The sequence below is a fragment of the Prionailurus bengalensis genome, chromosome E1, assembly GCF_016509475.1.
Source record: "Prionailurus bengalensis isolate Pbe53 chromosome E1, Fcat_Pben_1.1_paternal_pri, whole genome shotgun sequence".
NCBI classification, from domain to species: domain Eukaryota; kingdom Metazoa; phylum Chordata; class Mammalia; order Carnivora; family Felidae; genus Prionailurus; species Prionailurus bengalensis.
Window position 1 is genome coordinate 16383480 of NC_057347.1, and position 18609 is coordinate 16402088.

Consider the following 18609-nt stretch of genomic DNA (forward strand, 5'->3'; position numbering starts at 1 on the left):
CTAAGTGAAAGAAGACAGACACCAAAGATCACATATTGTATGATTCCATTTCTATGAAATATCCAAAATAGGCAAATCCACAGAGACAGAACATAGACTAGTTGTTACCAGGGCTTGAGGGTAGGGGAAAATAGGGAGCAACTCCTTAGTTTCCTTTTGGCAAGATGAAAATGTTTTAGATCTAAAGATGATAGTTGCACAACATTGTGAATGCACTAATGTTACTGAATTGTTCACTTAAAAATTTTTTTACTGTTTATTTTTATTTTTGAAAGAGAGAGAGTGTGTGAGCATGGGATAGGCAGAGGGGGGGGGGACACAGAATCCGAAGCAGGCTCCAGGCTCCAAGCTGTCAGCATAGAGCCTGACATGGGGCTTGAACTCACAAACTGGAGATCATGACCTGAGCCAAGTTGGATGCTCAACTGACTTAACCACACAGGCGCCCCTGAATTGTTTGCCATAACATGATTAATTTTGTTATGTGAATTTCACCTCAATAAAAAAATAAGTATCAAAATTTACAAAAAGGAATCTTACTTTTCTCTATATTCTCTCAAAATCCTTCTAAATTGTTGACAGCAAAGAAATCCTCTTTGAAATTTCTTTGCTAAGATTTCAAAACCCATTTAAGATTTTATGATGAGTAAACAAAATATGTCATGGACAAAGAGGGGAAGATGTTGGCAGAGTAAGAGACCCTAGGCTTGCCTTGTCCCACAAATACAGCTAGAAGACTATCAAATCATCCTAAACACCCCAGAAATTGATCTGAAGATTGGAAGAACAAATTCCACAACTAAAGGTAGAGAAAAGCCACATCAGAGAAGGCATGAAGTGCAGAGATATGGTTTAGGAGAGAAATGGATCATGTCTACTGTGGTGGGGAGGGAGCCACAGTTTGGAGAAGGGTGAAAGACCAACACACAGGGGATGTACAGGGAAAATGAATCCCCATAGCAATTGGCTTGGAAAGGAAGAAGGCCTGAATTTCATGAGTTCTTGCAAACAGTGGGGTGTAAAGCCTAAAGTTGTGAAGGTCAGCATGTTTGGTTCTGGGAGAGCTCAGAGAACACTAGGGTTGTTCTTAGAGAGAAGGTAGGGTAAACAGCCTGTGAACATAGTGTGGAAACAGTGATCTGAAGAGCACCTGGGGCACACAGTAGGGAGGTTATTTGTTCATCTTGGAGTGTGTCCCAGAGAAGCAGCATTCATGTCTCCATGAAGTCTCTCAACTTCTCCAGGAACAAAGAAACTGGCCAGACCCATCTCCCTCCCCTGTCCTTCAGCATAAACACAGAATCATCTTCAGGAACCAGTGCAGCACTAACACATGCTACCTAACTTGCTTACACCAAGCCCCACTCTCTACTCCCTGCCCTCCAACCCCCACCCTTCATCTCCTCTCCTCACCCCACCCCCGTGTGCTAGAAGAACCATCCTTCCCAGTCTTACTTGCTTGAGTCCCAGTATGGTGGGCCCCCACCCCCAGATGACCAGCTCAAGCCCCTGCCCATATGACAGCTCTCAAACCTTGAGTTTTGTGGGGTCTTCGTTCTGGTGGTGGCAGCAACAGGTCTCACTTCACAGGCAAACCAGAGCACACCTAGTTAAAACTCACCACATTCAAGGCAAGTACAAAACACTGGCCACAACTGGCAAAGATAGTCTCTGTAGCTAACTGGCCTGAAGGATAAAGCAGACAGGAAAAAACAGCAAAGCACACACAGCACCCACTGAAGACACTCCTGGAAGTGCCAAGCCCTGCATAACAGGAGATACTACACTACATGGCAGGGCACTACAGGACCTCTTCATGAGGCCATTACCCTCAAGAACAGGAGACGTAGCTAACTTCCCTAACACGGAGAAACGGCACAGAGACTTAGAGAAAATGAGAAGACAGAAATTTGTCCCAAATGAAAGAACAGGACAAGGTTGGCTGAGGAACTAAGTGAAACAGATATAAGTAACATACCTGAGAGAATTGAAAGCAATGATCATAAGGATAGATATGGAATGACATAGAGACAAAGGGCTTAATAAATGAAATGAGAAGCATACTTGATGGAATAAACAGGACAGAAGAAGCATAGGAATGAATTAAGGACTTTGAAGACAGAGTAATGGAAAGTAATCAAGCTGAACAAAAGAGAGAAAAAAGAATTATGCAAAATAAGAATAGACTTAGGGAACTCAGTGACTCCATCAAATGTAATAACATTTGTATTATAGGAGTACCAGAAGACGAAGAAGGAGGAAAGCAGACGGAGAATTTATTTGAAGAAATGATATCTGAAAACTTCCCTGATCTGGGGAAAGAAACAGATACCCAGATCCAGGAGGCAGAGAACCCCCAACAAAATTAACAAAAGCAGATCCACACCAAGATATATTGCAATTAAAATGGAAAAATACACTGATAAAGAAAAATATTAAAAGCAGCAAGACAAAAGAAGACAGTTGCATACAAAGGAAACCTCATAAGGCTATCAGAAGATTTTTTAGCAGAAACTTTCCAAGCCAGAAACGAATGGCATGATATAGTCAAAGTGCTAAATGGGAAAAACCTGTAGCCAAGAATATTCTATTCAGCAAGGCTACTATTCAGAATAAAAGAAGAGATAGAATTTCTCAGACAAACAAAAATTAAAGGAGCTCATGACCAGTAAAGCAGCCCTACAAAAAACATTAAAGAGGACTCTTTGAGTTAAAAGGAAAGACTAAAAGTGACAGTATAAAGGTAGGAAACATAAAAGCAGTAAAAATGAATATTCCTATAAAAAATCAGTCAAGGAACTTATAAAATAAAAGGATGTAAAATATGACACTATAAACCTAAAACATAGGGAGGAGAGGAGTAAAGAATGGGTTCAAACTTAAACAACCATCAACTTAATATAGACTGTTATATGTAGAAGATGTTATATACAAACCTAATGATAATCACAAATCAAAAAGCACTAATAAATATGTAAAGAATAAAGAGAAAGAAATCCAAATATATCACTAAAGATATATGGAAACCATGGAAGAGAGAAAGACAAGAAAGGATCAGAGAACATCGTCAGAAACAATCATAAAACAAGTAATAAAATGGCAATAAATACATAGCTATCAATAATTTGAATGTAAATGGACTAAACGGTCCAATCAGAAGACAGAGTGACAGAATGGATTAAAAACAAGATCCATCTACATGCTGCCTACAAGAGACTCATTTTAGACCTAAAGATAGCTGCAGATTGAAATTGAGGGAATAGAGAAACATCTATCATGTGATGGATGTCAAAGGAAATATGGAGTAGCAATACTTATATCACACAAAATAGACTTTAAAACAAAGACTATAACAAGAGACAAATGATACTATATAATAATAAAGGGGACACTCTAACAAGAATGTATCACAACTGTAAATACTTATGCACCCAACTTGGAAGCACCCAAGTACACAAAAAGGTTAATAACAAACATAAAGGAACTAATCGATAATAATACAATAATAGTAGGGGACTTTAATACCCCACCTACATCAATGGAAAGATCATCTAAATAGAAAATCATCAAGGAAACAATGGCTTTGAATAACACACTGGACCAGATGGATTTAAAAGATATATTCATCCTAAAACAGCAGAATACACATTCTTTTCAAGTCCGCATGAACTATTCCCCAGAACAGGTCACATATTAGGCCACAAAATAAGCCTCAACAAATTTTAAAAGATTGAAGTCATACTATGCACCTTTTCTGACCACAGTGTTATGAAACTAGAAGTCAGCTGCAAGAAAAAAATCTAGAAAGACTGCAAATACACGGAGGTTAAATAACACGCTACTACATAATGAATGGGTCAACCAAGAGATAAAATAAGAAATTAAAAAGTACATGGAAACAAATTAAAATGAAAACACAACAGTTCAAACCTTCAGGATGCAGCAAAAATGGTTCTAAGAGGGAAGTTTATAGCAAGATATGTAATGGAAAGAAACACGTCCACATGATTGAAGATGTATTTCCCCCCACGCTGATGACAAGATCTTGATACCACATGTTGAAATCTGTAAATTATTTTCACTGGAATGTAACTAGTGTTAAGTTTTCAGATTTAGCCAACATGATATGTGACATATACTGAGAATATTCTTTGAAACTCAAATAAAAAATATTTTCTGTCAAATATGGTATGAAATATATTAAAAATTTATTTGCCAACCAGGCTATAACTTCATAATTCCTTGTGGGTATTTGAGAATTGTTCATGATTACCAACTGTAAAGATATTTTTTCCTATTACTGGGAAGCTTTCAAAGCAGTTTTTGGAGAATTTCAATTTACTTCTTAAATACAAATATCATAACTGTGTACTGTCATTCTAGAATGTCAGGTTAAAAAATAAATAGAATAAAAAATAAAATAAAATGGCAGGTTAATCTATATGCCATCAAATTTCAACTGTAATACTTCATTGGATATTCTAACATATATTGACACTAAATTACTTCCCCATTACCCCTGGTGCTAATACCTTCACTCTTTTTTTTTTTTTTAACAGCTTTATTGAGATGAACAGTTGACCTGTGAACAACAGAGGTTCGAATTACACAAATCCATTTATACGGGGATTTTTATTGATAAATACAGTACAGTACTACAAATGTATTTCTCTTCTTTACTATTTTCCTAATAACATAACAATTTCTTTTCTCAAGCTTACTTTATTGTAAGAATACAGTATATAATACAAAATATGTTAACCAACTATTATTGTTATCAGTAAGGTTTCTGGCCAACAGTAGGCTGCTATTTAAGTTTTAGGGGAGTCAAAAGTTAAAACGTGAATTTTCAACTGCACAGGGGGCCTGTTCCCCTCACGTTGTTTGGAGGTCAACTGTGATTCACGTAACATACAATCCATCCACTTAAAGTATATAATTCAATGTTGTTTACTATATTCACAGGGTTGTACAACCATCATTACTTTCTAATTACAGATAATTTCATCATGCCAAAAAAAACCCCTGTACCCATTAGCAGTCACTCCCATTTCCTCCCACCACTATCCACTATAGCTTGAGGCAACCATTAATCTATGACCTATCTCTATGGATTTACCTGTTCTGAACATTTCATAAAATGTAGTCATATACCATATGGTTTCTAGTGACTGGCTTTTATCACTTAGCATATTTTCAAGGTTCATTTAAGTTATAAAATGCACCAGGACTTCCTTGCTTTTCATGGTCAAATAATATTCAATTGTATGGGTATACTACATTTTACCTATCCAATCATCAGTCCATGGATATCTGAGTTGTTTATACTTTTGGGTTAAAATGAATAATGCTACTATGAATATTCATGTACAAGTTTACATGTAGACATATGTTTTCTGTTCACTTTGGCATTGACACTTTCATTCTTACTTACAAGCCCTAGTTGGACATTGTGATGATTTTTAATCTTGACCTCTCATTCTATTCATCTAATCAATTCTTGCTGAATTATATGAAGGTGTGTAAGCCCAAACACTACATGAGAATAAGGCCAATGTGCTGTAGTTAAATACATAGCAAGGAAAAAATAAAAGAATGTCTTATAAACCTACAGAAAAGGGTTTATTAAATTTTAGGGAAAAAAGGACTAAAGATTTCCAATTTGTTAGTGTTTAATTTTTCTGAATCACAAAGAGTATGCTACTAAATTCCCAGTGAGAGAGACAAATATAAAACACATGTGAGGGATAAATACAAAACACTTGAAGAACTAAGCAAGGGCAGGGAGAGAGGCAGGGAAGAGAGGAGGGTGAGAAGGACAAGGGGAGAGAGACGTAGGGAGGAGGGTAGGAGGGAGAAGAAAATAGGGAAGGAGTATGTGGGAGGGGAAGGGAGAAAAGAGCCAGAAAACTAGCTTAAAAAGCAATGAGAAAAGATCTTTATTACTGTCTGCTGCAAAAGCAGTAACAGGATACCAGTTTTGAGACAGCCTAAGACTATAAACAGATAAAATTCCACCAGGATTTTCAAATGCTCTCAACAAGAATTAATTACTGGAATATCAAGTTGCTATTACCTCCATGCAGGTTTGCTGACAGTACAAATGGATAGGACTTCATCCAGCTCATTACAGCAATAGTTTCTGGTTGGGTAGGATCTGTGATCTGAAAGAACTGGTCTGGGAAATTTCGGTTCAGGTCAAAGTTGTTGCTGTTGTTTCTGCCAATTACACTCACGGAATCTCCTGTATGATAAAGTGCTCAAATTTAAGCCATGTTTCACTTACATTTTAATCCAACACATACTACTTCAGCTAATCTTAACTCAAAGGTAAATGTGAACACATCAGGCTTCACTCCGAATAAGCACACTATGATTAAAAGACACATCTTTTTTGTATTGTACACTAATAAGGTGTTATCTCTTCCAGATCTTTTGAACAGAGAAGTAAAACCATTATCTTTTCATTTCTGCCCTCTGTTCATACTTTGAGAGGAAAAAAAAATCCAACTATATAAATTATATTGTTAGTACTACTCAACTGTCAATAATCCATATACAATGACATGATCACAAAGTTGAGTGGACACGACTGATCAGAAGGAAGTTCTATTTTACCGGTACATAGGTCACTAAAACATTGTAAAGAAACAGATCAAATGGAAGTAAGAAAATTGTGGTATGCTTACACTAACATATCATGAAAAGCTAATCAAGAACATAGTTGGAAGTTTAACCAGATGGAGAAAAAAGGGTTGAACTTAAGTTTATGTCCCTTTAAAAAGGAGTGGAACCCTATTATTATCATTATGATGAGAAAAATATGAAAGTGAGTGAAAAAAACATACATTATTTTTTAGTAAATAAGAGCCATTACCAAAGTGGAAAACTCCATTAAATATAAACTTGATAGGGGCACCTGGGTGGCTCAGTCGGTTTAGCGTCCAACTTCAGCGCAGGTCATGATCTTGTGGTTCATGAGTTCGAGCCCACATCTGGCTCACTGCTGTCAACTTATCAGCACAGAGCCCACTTAGGATCCTCTGTCCCCCTCTCTCTGCCCCTTCCCTGCTTGCGCTCTCCCAAAAATAAATACATTTTAAATTATATATATTTATACATATTTATGTATATATATATATGTACATATATGTATAAACTTGATATCATAATTGTTGACTGAACTAGCCTATCTTTTAAGAATACAAAAGCTGCAACAATTATATATTATAAGAACAAAATAAGAAGAAATTCTGAGGAAACAACCAATTCAAATTCTCTTCTACTCCCAAATGATCATAACATACGATGATCGAAAAGGTCAGCATTAATAGACGCCTCTTCTTTACCTTCCTGGGCCTTTTCATACCCATCAGGATTCATGGATGGCATAAGGTGAATTCGAGTGCTGAGAACTAGATCCGTCACTTCAGGGTCTGTTCCAAAGTTCTTACAAAGGTATTCAATGAGGTTCAACAGCAGTTCTCGTCCAACCACTTCATTTCCATGCATATTTCCAATGTACTTAAATTCCGGTTCACCTGAAAACAAAACGATTACATGGAAAAGTCTTTTTACCTTTTTATTTATCATGGACTCTATTTTTTCCCCAACACATACAAAGACCCTGAACTAAAAGTTTTTTAAAAGATATATTTTGGCAAAAGAAGCAGTTAAAAGTATGTTATAAAGCAGCTTCCTTACTAACATATATGTCTAAGCAGGCTCAAAGCATACACAAACAGACACACACACAGACACACACACACACACAGACACACACACACACACAGACACACACACACCCATATAATATGAAATAAAAATACTATTAGGAAAAGACATGAATAGACACTTTTCCAAAGAAGACATCCAGATGCCTAACAGACACATGAAAAGATGCTCAACTCATCATCAGGGAAATACAAATCAAAACCACAATGAGATACCACCTCACACCTGTCAGAATGGCTAAAATTAACAATTCAGGCAATAACAGATGTTGGCAAGGATGTGGAGAAAGGGGAACACTTTTGCCCTGCTGGTGGGAATGCAAACTGGTGCAGCCACTCTAGAAAACAGTGTGGAGGTTCCTCAAAAAATTAAAAATACAACTACCATATGACCTAGCAATTGCACTACTTTTATCCAAAAGATACAATTTACACAAAAGATGCACAAATGCTGAATCGAAGGGGCACATACACCCCAATGTTTTTAGCGGTACTATCAACAAGAGCCAAATTATGTAAAGAGCCCAAGTGTCCATTGACTGACAAATGGATAAAGAAGATGTGGCATGTATACACACACACACACACACACACACACACACACACACACACACACTGGAATGTTACTCTGCAATCAAAAAGAATGAAATCTTGCCATTTGTGACAACGTGGATGGAACTGCAGTGTATTATGCTAAGTGAAATAAGCCAGTCAGAGAAAGTTAAATAGTATATGATTTCACTCATACGTGGAAATTAAGAAAGAGAAGAGATGAACATAGGGGAAGGGAAGCAAAAAGAAGATAAAAACAGAGAGGGAGGCAAACTATAAAAGACTCCTAAATACAGAGAACAAACTGAGGGTTGTTGGAGGGGTGTTGGGTAGGGGGATGGGCTAAACGAGTGAGGGCATTACGGAGGGCACTTGTTGGAATAAACATGGGTGTTGTATGTAAGTGATGAATCACTAAATTCTACTCCTGAAACCATTATTACACTATATGTTAACTAACTTGGATTTAAACAAAATTTAAAAAATTTAAAAAGTACTATTAGCAGAAAAAATCTAATCTATACATTTTATTAAATACATGGATTTTCTTCTTTTCTTGCCAAAGATTGGTTACATTTTCTTTATTCCACTTATACATTCTAAAGGTGACATTTCTAGATGAAACATAGAAATATGGTACATAGTTCTGAAAGGCACTACTGAGATTATGTATAAGACCACACAAATTACCTGGTTCATGGACACCTGGGTTATCAGATATCTCCATTACATAAAGTTCTCTTGACTCTACTGATTTTCCCAAAGAATAAAGCCGGGTGATGTTAGGATATTCATTGGCAAACCTTCTCAGGAAGATTTCCATATCAGGGAAATGGTGGTGATGAAAGTCCTTTGGCTGAATTGGCTGGTGTAAGGATTGGGTTCCAGGAAGATTATTAAGCAGAGCAACTGTGCTAGCGGTTACTACCATCTCAGTTGTGTCAGGGATTACTGAAGCCACAGTTGGCCGAAGGGAAAAATTCACCTTTGTGGCTGGTCCTTCTTTCACTATTATGTTATTAATAGTCAGTGGCATATACCTGCAAAAAATGTTTTTTGAAAAAGTGGGTGGCTTGCAGTTAAATTCAAACACACGATGCTTTTACATTATAAAAGCACAATAGCCCTTTCAGACTTTTACACTTAGTGATCTATCAAAATTCGAACGAAATACAGATAAATGGGTAAATTCAAGACTTTTAGGATACGATCTCAGAGAATCCCTGACGACATCTTTAAAGAACTATTTCTCTTACCTTCTTCTCAGTACCACACATTAGAATGCTTACCAAAAATTGCATGCCAAGGAGAAAAGAATATGAAACACAGAGGTCATTCACCCACTGCATCCCATTCCTTGCTGTGCCTTGTCAAACTGACTTTCCAACTACCTTTCTAAATAGGGAAATTCAGAATTAAATGAAAGGTTTTCAGTTAAATCCTTAGCAAGCCAAGCTTGCAGAAAGGTGCTCAGGGGAGGTCAGAAACCACTCATTTCATATATTAGAAAGCAAATGATAAGACAGCTCTTTAAAATGTCTTTTTCAGAGCTCTGAGTTTGTTCTACTCTGTTATTCACTAGCGTTGAGGCAACATTTTACACAGCTGACCATCTTTTGAATCAACCTTTTAAACTGGTCCTTCCTCACAATTTTACAACCATACTTCATATCCAGTTATACTGTTAGACTATATGACAAAAGCCTCCACAATACTATATTCTCATTATACAAGGAAAAACAAAGGCCAGATAGAGCAAACAACATTTCCTAGACTATATTTCTGTCTTAGCTATAAACAGAGGCTTGATATTTTTAGAGTCTAGTTTAAAATTTTTTCTTAATGTTTTTATTTATTTTTGAGACACAGCATGAGCAGAGGAGGGGCAGAGAAAGAGGGAGACACAGAATCCGAAGCAGGCTCCAGGCTCTGAGCTGTCAGCACAGAGCCTGACACAGGGCTCGAACTCACGGACTGTGAGATCATGACCTGAGCCGAAGTCAGACGCTTAACCAACTGAGCCACCGAGGCACCCCTAGAGTCTAGTTTAAATTCTTACCCAGTTAAAACTGCTGTAATGTTGTAAGTTCCAGGAACAAGTAATCTGTGGAAATCACCAAATCTGCCTGTTGTGATATTATGATTAATACCAGCCACTGAGATGGTTGCGTTCTCTAAGCCAGATCCCGTTACTGAATCTTTAACAAATCCTTTAACTCCAATGTGGACCTAAAAAAACAAGAATCAAAGTAGACTGCTCAAAGATAATTCAGAAGGCAAGAGAGCATAACCCCTCTGCATTGATGCTTTTTTTAAAGAATTTCTTTTTTTTTAAGTTTATTTATTTTATTTTGAGAGAAAGAGACAGAGAGCGTGCATGAGTGGGGGAGGGGCAAAAAGAGAGAGGGAGAGAGAAAATCCGAAGCAGTCTCTGTGTTGTCAGAACAGAGGCTGATCCCACAAACCATGAGATCATGACCTAAACCAAAACCAAGAGTTGGATGCTTAACTGACTGAGTAACCCAGGTGCCTCTGATGCTAGAATTCCTAAAAAAGTATGTTACTACTATTTCCCTGAAATATTTTTCAATGCCTCCAAGTTAAAATAAAATATAGACAAAAATATTAAATCCTTAAACTTAAGTCATATGTGTCTGACATCTAGACTAGTAATAGACTTTTGAAATTCCCTTTCCTCTAAACCAGACTTCTAATTTTCTCGACAAGCAATAATTTCTCATTAAGTAATAATTGCTGGTATATCCAATAGTATATTATCCTGCCTGATGTTTAAATTAAACTTGCGTCCATGGTTCATACAGCGGTAAAGCCTCTCTAGCTCATATGATCACATGACATTGTAAGAACCTGACAGTACAAACCTGATTATTTCAGTTTATAAAAGTGTTCTAGGACAATCAGAGAAAGCCCTCTGGAGGACATGAATGGTTAAAGATTGCTACTTAAATGCAACTGAATTTCTCCCTTATATCATCCATTATTTCTGTACCCCACCCTTCCAGTCAGCTACTTTTACCTTTTCAATCAATGTGATCAAAGACTCACGATTGTTCTCCCATTCTTGTCGAAGCTGTGAAGCAGGGGGGTACTTGCAACAAGACAGTTCTAATGTGATCTCAAAACAGTTGGCCCATACATAATTGTAATCTTGCATGCCACCTGTAACATAAAGGAAAAAAAGTAAGTTTACTCTTGGAATTTTACTCTCAGAAAGACCAAAGAAATTAAATCAGTCATCTCTGCATGTATAAATTTTCTTTTCATAAAATTGTTTGAAACTGCAGAAAGCTCTTGGATTATAGAGGAGACTAAGAAGGAAGGATAAAGGAATATACACCAAAAAGGAATATGCATACATAAAGCAAATGTATCTGACTGGTGGGATGAACACTTAGGAAGAGAATAAACACATGGGTTAATAACAATAGCAATAATGCTAACAGCTCTACAATTTGAGTGTTTACCACATGCCAGACCTATTCTATGAGCTCTATGAGTATTAACATTTAATCTTTACAACAAGTGTATGAAGCAGGTGTTACCATCTCACCCATTTTACAAATGTAAGAAGTAGGATACAAAGAGAGAGGTTAAGATTTTTGATAGCATGAGCATGAAAGATACACATGATCTTAAAGTTGTGAAGGATGTTCATGCTAAGCATTAAGTGCCTACTATTCTAACTGTACTCCCTTTTATGAAGAAGGTGGCAAGAGAAAAAAAGAAAGGCCAAATCCAGGGTGGTGCAGTTCCACAAATCGGGGGCGTGAGGGAGAAGACACAACAAACCCTTTCAAAATGTGTTCAGTGGGAGAGGGAAGTAAAAAGGGGAAGAGGCATCCATAGCCAACTACTTTCAGCACTTCTACACCCATATAAGCCCACTCACTCATTCCGTAGAAAGCTTATTACCTTATCATTCCTGTCACTCGATTTTTAAAAATAGACTTTATTTTTTAGGGCAGTTTTAGGTTTACAACAAAACTGAGCAGAAGGTACAGAGATCTGCCATATACCTCCTGCCCATTCACAAGAATGGAGTCTCTCCTTATCAACATCTGCACTAGAGTGGTACATTTGTTACAACTGATAAACCTACATTGTTCACACTTCCTTACCACTCAAAGTCCATAAATTACATTAGGGTTCACTCTTGGTATTGTATATTCTAAGGGTTTTGACAAATGTCTAATGACATGTTTCCATCATTCCAGTATCATATAGTGTAGTTTCACTGCCCTAAAAATTCACTGTGCTCCGGGGCACCTGGGTGGCTTAGTCGGTTGAGCGTCTGACTTTGGCTCAGGTCATGATCTCATGGTTCGTGAGTTTGAGCCCCATGTTGGGTCTGTGCTGACAGCTCAGAGCCTGGAGCCTGCTTCGGATTCTGTGTCTCCCTCTCTCTCTCTGCCCCTTCCTCGCTCATGCTCTGTCTCTCTCTCAAAATAAACAAACATTAAAAAAAAAATTCATTGTGCTCCATGTATTTATCCCTTCCTCTTCCTTAACCTCTGGCAACTACTAATGTTTTTACTATTTCTGTATGGTTTTGCCTGTTCCAGAATGTCATATAGTTGGAGTCATATAGTATGTAGCCTTTTCAGATTGGTTCCTTCCATTTAGCAGTAGGTATTTAAGGCCTCTTCATGTCTTTTCATGACTTGATAGTTTTCTTTTTAGTACTGAATAATATGCCATTGTATGAATGTACCACAGTTTATTTTACCCGATCACACACTGAAGTGTGTGTTGGTCGCTTCCAACTTTTTTGGAAACTTTTTAAATGTTTGTTTATTTTGAGAGAGGGAGATGGAGAGAGAGAGAGAGAGAGAGAGAGAGAGAGAGAGAGAAAGTGCAAGTGGAGGAGGGACAGAGAGAGAGAGAAGAAGAGAGAGAATCCCAAGCAGGTTCCATGCCCAGCATACAGCCTGATGTGGGCTCAACCTCACGACCATGAGATAGTGACCTGAGCTGAAATCAAGAGTTGGATGCTCAACCAACTGAGCCACCCAGCTGCCCCATTGCTTCCAAGTTCTGGCAATTATGACTAAAGCTACTGTAAACATCTGTGTGCAGACTTTTGTGTGGACGTAAGTTTTCAACTCCTTTGGGTAAATACCAAGGAGCATGGTTGCTGGATCATATAGTAAGTATGTTTAGTTTTCCAGAAACAACCACACTGTCTTCTCAAGTGGTTGTACCATTTTGCATCCCCCTACCAACAATGAGAGAGAATTCCTGTTGCTCTACATCTTTGTCAGCATTAGTTGTTGTCAGTGTTCTGGATTTTGGCCATTCTGCTAGGTGCGTAGTGGTAACCTATTGCTTTCATTTGCATTTCCCTGATGACATACAATATGGAGCATCTTTGCATGTTTATTTGCCACCCGTTTAACTTCTTTGTTGAGGTATCTGTTAAGGTCTTTGGCCCATTTTTCAATCAGGTTGTTATTTTCTTATTGTGGAGTTTTAAGATTTCTTCATATATTTTGGGTAACAGTCCTTTACCAGATGTGGTTTCTTTCTGTTTTGGGGCAGAATAATATTCCATTGTATGTGTATACCACATTTTCTGTATCCATTCAACTGTCAGTGGACATTTAGGTTGTCTCTTGGCAACTGTAAACAATGTTGCAGTGAACATGGGTGTGCAATTATCTTTTCAAGATCCTGCTTTCAATTCTTTTGTATATATACTTAGAAGTAGGATTGCTGAATCATATGGTAATTCTATTTCTAACTTTTTGAGGAAGCTCCATACCATTTCCTATAGCAGCTGCACTATTTTTATATTCCAACCATGCAGGGTTCCAATTCTCCACATCCTCACCAACATTTGCTATTTTGTCTTTTTTCAATAGTGACCAACCCAAAGAAGTGTAAGGTGATAAGTCATTGTGGTTATGATTTGCTTTTCCTGATGATTAGTGATATTGAGCATCTCTTCATATACTTATTGTATATGTATATTTTCTTTGAAGAAATGTCTACTCAAATGTCTACTCCCCTTTTCACTCAGACTAAAAGCCAAAGTCTTTACAGCAGCCCACGGCCCTACATGATGTCTTCCACCATTTCCCTTCCCCCTTTAACCTCCTTTCATACTCTCTCCATCACTCTGCATCCACCACAATGGCCTCTCTGCTGTTCAGTGGACACACTAGGTACCTCCTGAATTTGGGTCTCTGCTCTAACTCTTCCCTTTGCCTGGTATGTTCTCTCCCAGATAGCTGTGCTTGACTAACGCCCTTACCTCCAGGTCTTTGCTCCAATTTCAACTTGACAGTGAGGCTTGCCCTGACTTCCCCATTTAAAGTTGCTACTTACTTTTTCCCCACTACTATCCCCAAGCCCATCCCACCAATGCTTGCAATTCCCCTCACCCTTTTGTACTTTTTTCTTTTTTTTCTACAGTACTTAACAATTTACCTATTAGGTTTATTATTTACTGCCTATTTCTCCCTGCTAGATTATAAGCAACATAAGAGCAGAGATAGCTGCTACATTCACTGATGGACAGTCCAAATACTAGAAGAGTATCTGGCAAACAGTGGTCTTTCAGTAAACATGTGTTGAAGGAATGAAACTAAGTAGCTAATTAAGATTACTGTTTTGAATGTATTAAAATTGAATGCCCATTGAATATCTATGTAGAGATATCCAACAGACTTGTCTTCCTAGAATATATGCAAGCCACCACAAGCCCAGTAACTTGGTCTTAACCTTTTTCTTAGAAGGCAACGTATCCATCTTTTGGCTTCTGCTTATTATCCAGCATCTTGGTACACACTTTGGGTCTGGCATCTATGATTATCTTTGGTTAACTCTCATTTGTATGTACACATGTGGACATACACGTACCATTCACCATACATAATATTTATTAATCTTTTCCAATTCTTTTTAAAAATTTTTTTAATGTTCATTTATTTTTGAGAGAGAGGGAGAGAGACAGAACACGAGTGGGGGAGGGGCAGAGTGAGAGAGGGAGACACAGAATTCGAAGCAGGCTCCAGGCTCTGAGCTGTCAACATGGAACCCCATGCAGCGCTCAAACCCACGAACCACGAGATCATGACCTGACCTGAAGTTGGATGCTTAACCGACTGAGCCACCCAGGGGCCCAAATCTTTTCCAATTCTTACTACCATATTGGTCATAGTACAATGGTCATTGTGTGTAAGACATTATACTAAGATTATATGGATTTATAAATAAGAGACATACCTTTTTTTCTTAATGTTTATTATTTATTTTTTTTATGATTTTTAATGTTTGTTTTTGAGAGAGAGAGAGAGTATGAGTGGGGGAAGTACAGAGAGAAGGGGGCACAGAGGATCCAAAGCAGGATCTGTGCTGACATCAGCGAGCCCAATTTGGGGCTGGAATTCACAAACCGAACTCATACACTGTGAGATCATGATCCCATGCGAAGTTTGATGCTCAACCAACTAAGCAACCCAGGCATCCTAAGAGACATACCTTCATTCAGAGTTTAAAGTCTTGGTGAGGAAGCAGAACACAGAACACATAAAAATAACAATTTCAGAAGAATGCAAGTACGACTAATACAAGTTTTTTTTTTGCATATGTAAAACTTACTGGCTGTGTTAAATTGCAAACATGGCCAACTCACACTTGAATTATGCCAGAAGGCAGTGAAGTAGACTGCTTACAACACTATAATCACCAGGCTTGAGTTCTGGCATTCTTTTGTCTGTCCCTTAATTGTCTTACTTCAGTAGCAATTTAAGAAATACTAGCTAAGAGCAACAACAAGACCATGTTTACAGGAATATTTTGGAGTATTATCTAATCAGCTTTTTACACTTAACTTTAATAGTACTGTAATTAGCCAGTGCCAATCAATGACACATACAAATATATTCCTGGAGTGGGGGGTGGAGGGTAAGGACAGAAGTCTTTAAGAAATAAGACTTCGGAGCACCTGAGTGGCTCAGTCGTTGAGTGTCCAACATTGGCTCAGGTCATGATCTCATGGCTCATGAGTTTAAGCTCCACATTGGGCTTGCTGCTATCAGCAGAGAGTCAGCTTCACATCCTCTGTCCCCCTCTCTCTCTCTGCCCCTCCCCTGCTTATGTACATGCGTGAGCTTTCCCTCTCTCTCTAATGTTTAATAAACATTTAAAAAGTTTATTTTTTTATTTTTATTTTTTTAAATTTTTTTTAATGTTTATTTATTTTTGAAAAAGAGACAGAGTGAGAGGCGGAGGGGCAGAGAGAGAAGGAGTCACAGAATCCGAAGCAGGCTCCAGGCTCCAAGCTGTCAGCACAGAGCCCGACGCGGGGCTTGAACTCACAGAGTGTAAGATCATGACCTGAGCTGAAGTCAGACGCCCAACCGACTGAGCCACCCAGGCGCTCCAAAAAAGTTTATTTTTTGAGACAGAGAGAGACAGAGCATGAGCAGGGGAGGGGCAGAGAAAGAGAGGGAGACATAGAATCTGAAGCAGGCTCCAGGCTTTGAGCTGTCAGAACAGAGCCCAATGCAGGGCTTGAACCCACGTACCGTGAGATCATGACCTGAGCTGAAGTTGGATGCTTAACCGACTGAGCCACCCAGGTGCCCCCCAAAATAAAATTTTTTAAAAAGTAAATAAAAATTAAAATAAGACTTCAAGAAAAGAAACTATATCCAGCAGCGTCCAATCCCACAAAGCACACACTATAGCCATTTTTAAAAATCATATAACACTAAAAACAATCCAAAACTAAAGGTCAGATTCATGGAGACAAAATTATTTTTGTAGGTCCCATAGATTTGAGAAAATATTACAGTGAATGTACCTAACTGTAACACATCTTTGTCAAGTTAATGTTAGCTTCACAGCATAGAATCTAGTGGAAACACAAAATATGAATTAAATCTTGGCATACATTCCCCAAATGTTCCTTTGATAAGACACTAACAGAAAGCCATGTAAAATAGTATTGGAAATAAAAGGATGACTATACTACATTTAAAAAATTCAAAAATAAATTCCTTTCCCATATTTTAGCAATAATCAGAAAATATAATGGAAAAAAAAAAGATTTCAGCAACAAAACCCATAATACATATAGGATTAAATGTAATTAAATACATAATCAATAAGTTAATGTAAAATTTTACTGAGGGATGTAGATTTCACACTTCTAGATAGGAGGCTTATACAGATATCAATTTCCCTGAAATTAATTTACAAATATTACTCAGAAAAATAGATTCTTATTGGGACTGAACAAAATGATTTAGAATCTGAAAAAATAAATGGATGACAACATCCAAAAACCTTAAAAAATAAGAATGATAATAGGGACTTGTATTGCCACATATTAAGATATCATAAAACTATAGTTACTAAAGCAGTGCATTAAGATCAAAATAAATGAACCAATGGAACAAATTAGAAAGCCCAGTAACAGAAACAAAAGAATTTGCAACGTGATTAAAGACACATTTAAAACCAGTGGGGAATGAATTAGTTGGCAACTGTTACATGAACAACTGATCAACTATGTGACAAAAAATATAGGTGAGTCTAGCTCATATCATACCAAATAAACTCTTAAACTCATATGGAATTTGATGTAAAAGTGAAACCACAGACAAAACTAGAAGTTAACATAAATATTTTTATACTTTCAGGATGAGGAAAGTCTAAGTATGACAGCAAAGTAGTAGGAAAGCATAAAAGGAAAAAAATGATAGATTTAACTAGCTAACAATTGTAAAATATTTGTTGATTCAAAAACTACCTTTACAACCTGGAGCCTGTTTCCGATTCTGTGTCTCCCTCTCTCTCTGCCCCTCCCCCGTTCATGCTCTGTCTCTCTCTGTCCCAAAAATAAATAAACGTTGGAAAAAAAAAAAATTAAAAAAAAAAACTACCTTTACAACCATTTAAAAAAGAAACTAAGAAAAAAAAATCCATAAAAATAAAGGGAGTATAGAACATTCCTGGGTAACAAATGAATAATTATGTGTATAGAATCTTCAAAATAGGCACAACCTTAACACAGAAATGTCTTTTCCAGGAATTTATTCCAAGATAATTGCTATGGGGAATGAGGACTGTAGTGTTTAAACTGAAGGAGAGGGGCATCCGGGTGGCTCTGTCAGTTAAGCATCCAACTCTTGATTTTGGCTCAGGTCACAATCTCACACTTTGCGAGTTCAAGCCCTGTGTTGGGCTCTGTGCTGACAGAGCAGAGCTTGCTTGAGATTCTCTCTCTCCTTCTCTCTCTCTGCCCCTCCCCTGCTTATGCTCTATTTCTCTGTCTCAAAATAAATAAACTGAA

At 37.5% G+C, this 18609-nt stretch overlaps 1 protein-coding gene across 2 annotated transcripts in view; it reads right to left on the minus strand.

Moving 5' to 3' along the window:
- The window catches only part of CPD (carboxypeptidase D), an 80447-nt gene that overhangs the window by 37512 nt on the left and 24326 nt on the right, over nucleotides 1-18609 (minus strand). For both annotated transcript variants that reach the window (XR_006298002.1, XM_043585548.1), the window contains exons 3-7: nucleotides 11323-11465; nucleotides 10345-10514; nucleotides 8976-9325; nucleotides 7350-7541; nucleotides 6077-6244 (exon numbers count right to left, since the gene is read on the minus strand). Coding sequence is in view for 1 of the 2 variants with exons in the window: in XM_043585548.1 (XP_043441483.1) it covers nucleotides 6077-6244; nucleotides 7350-7541; nucleotides 8976-9325; nucleotides 10345-10514; nucleotides 11323-11465 (1023 nt within the window). In the remaining variant the exon portion in view is untranslated. The remainder of the gene's footprint in view (nucleotides 1-6076; nucleotides 6245-7349; nucleotides 7542-8975; nucleotides 9326-10344; nucleotides 10515-11322; nucleotides 11466-18609) is intronic.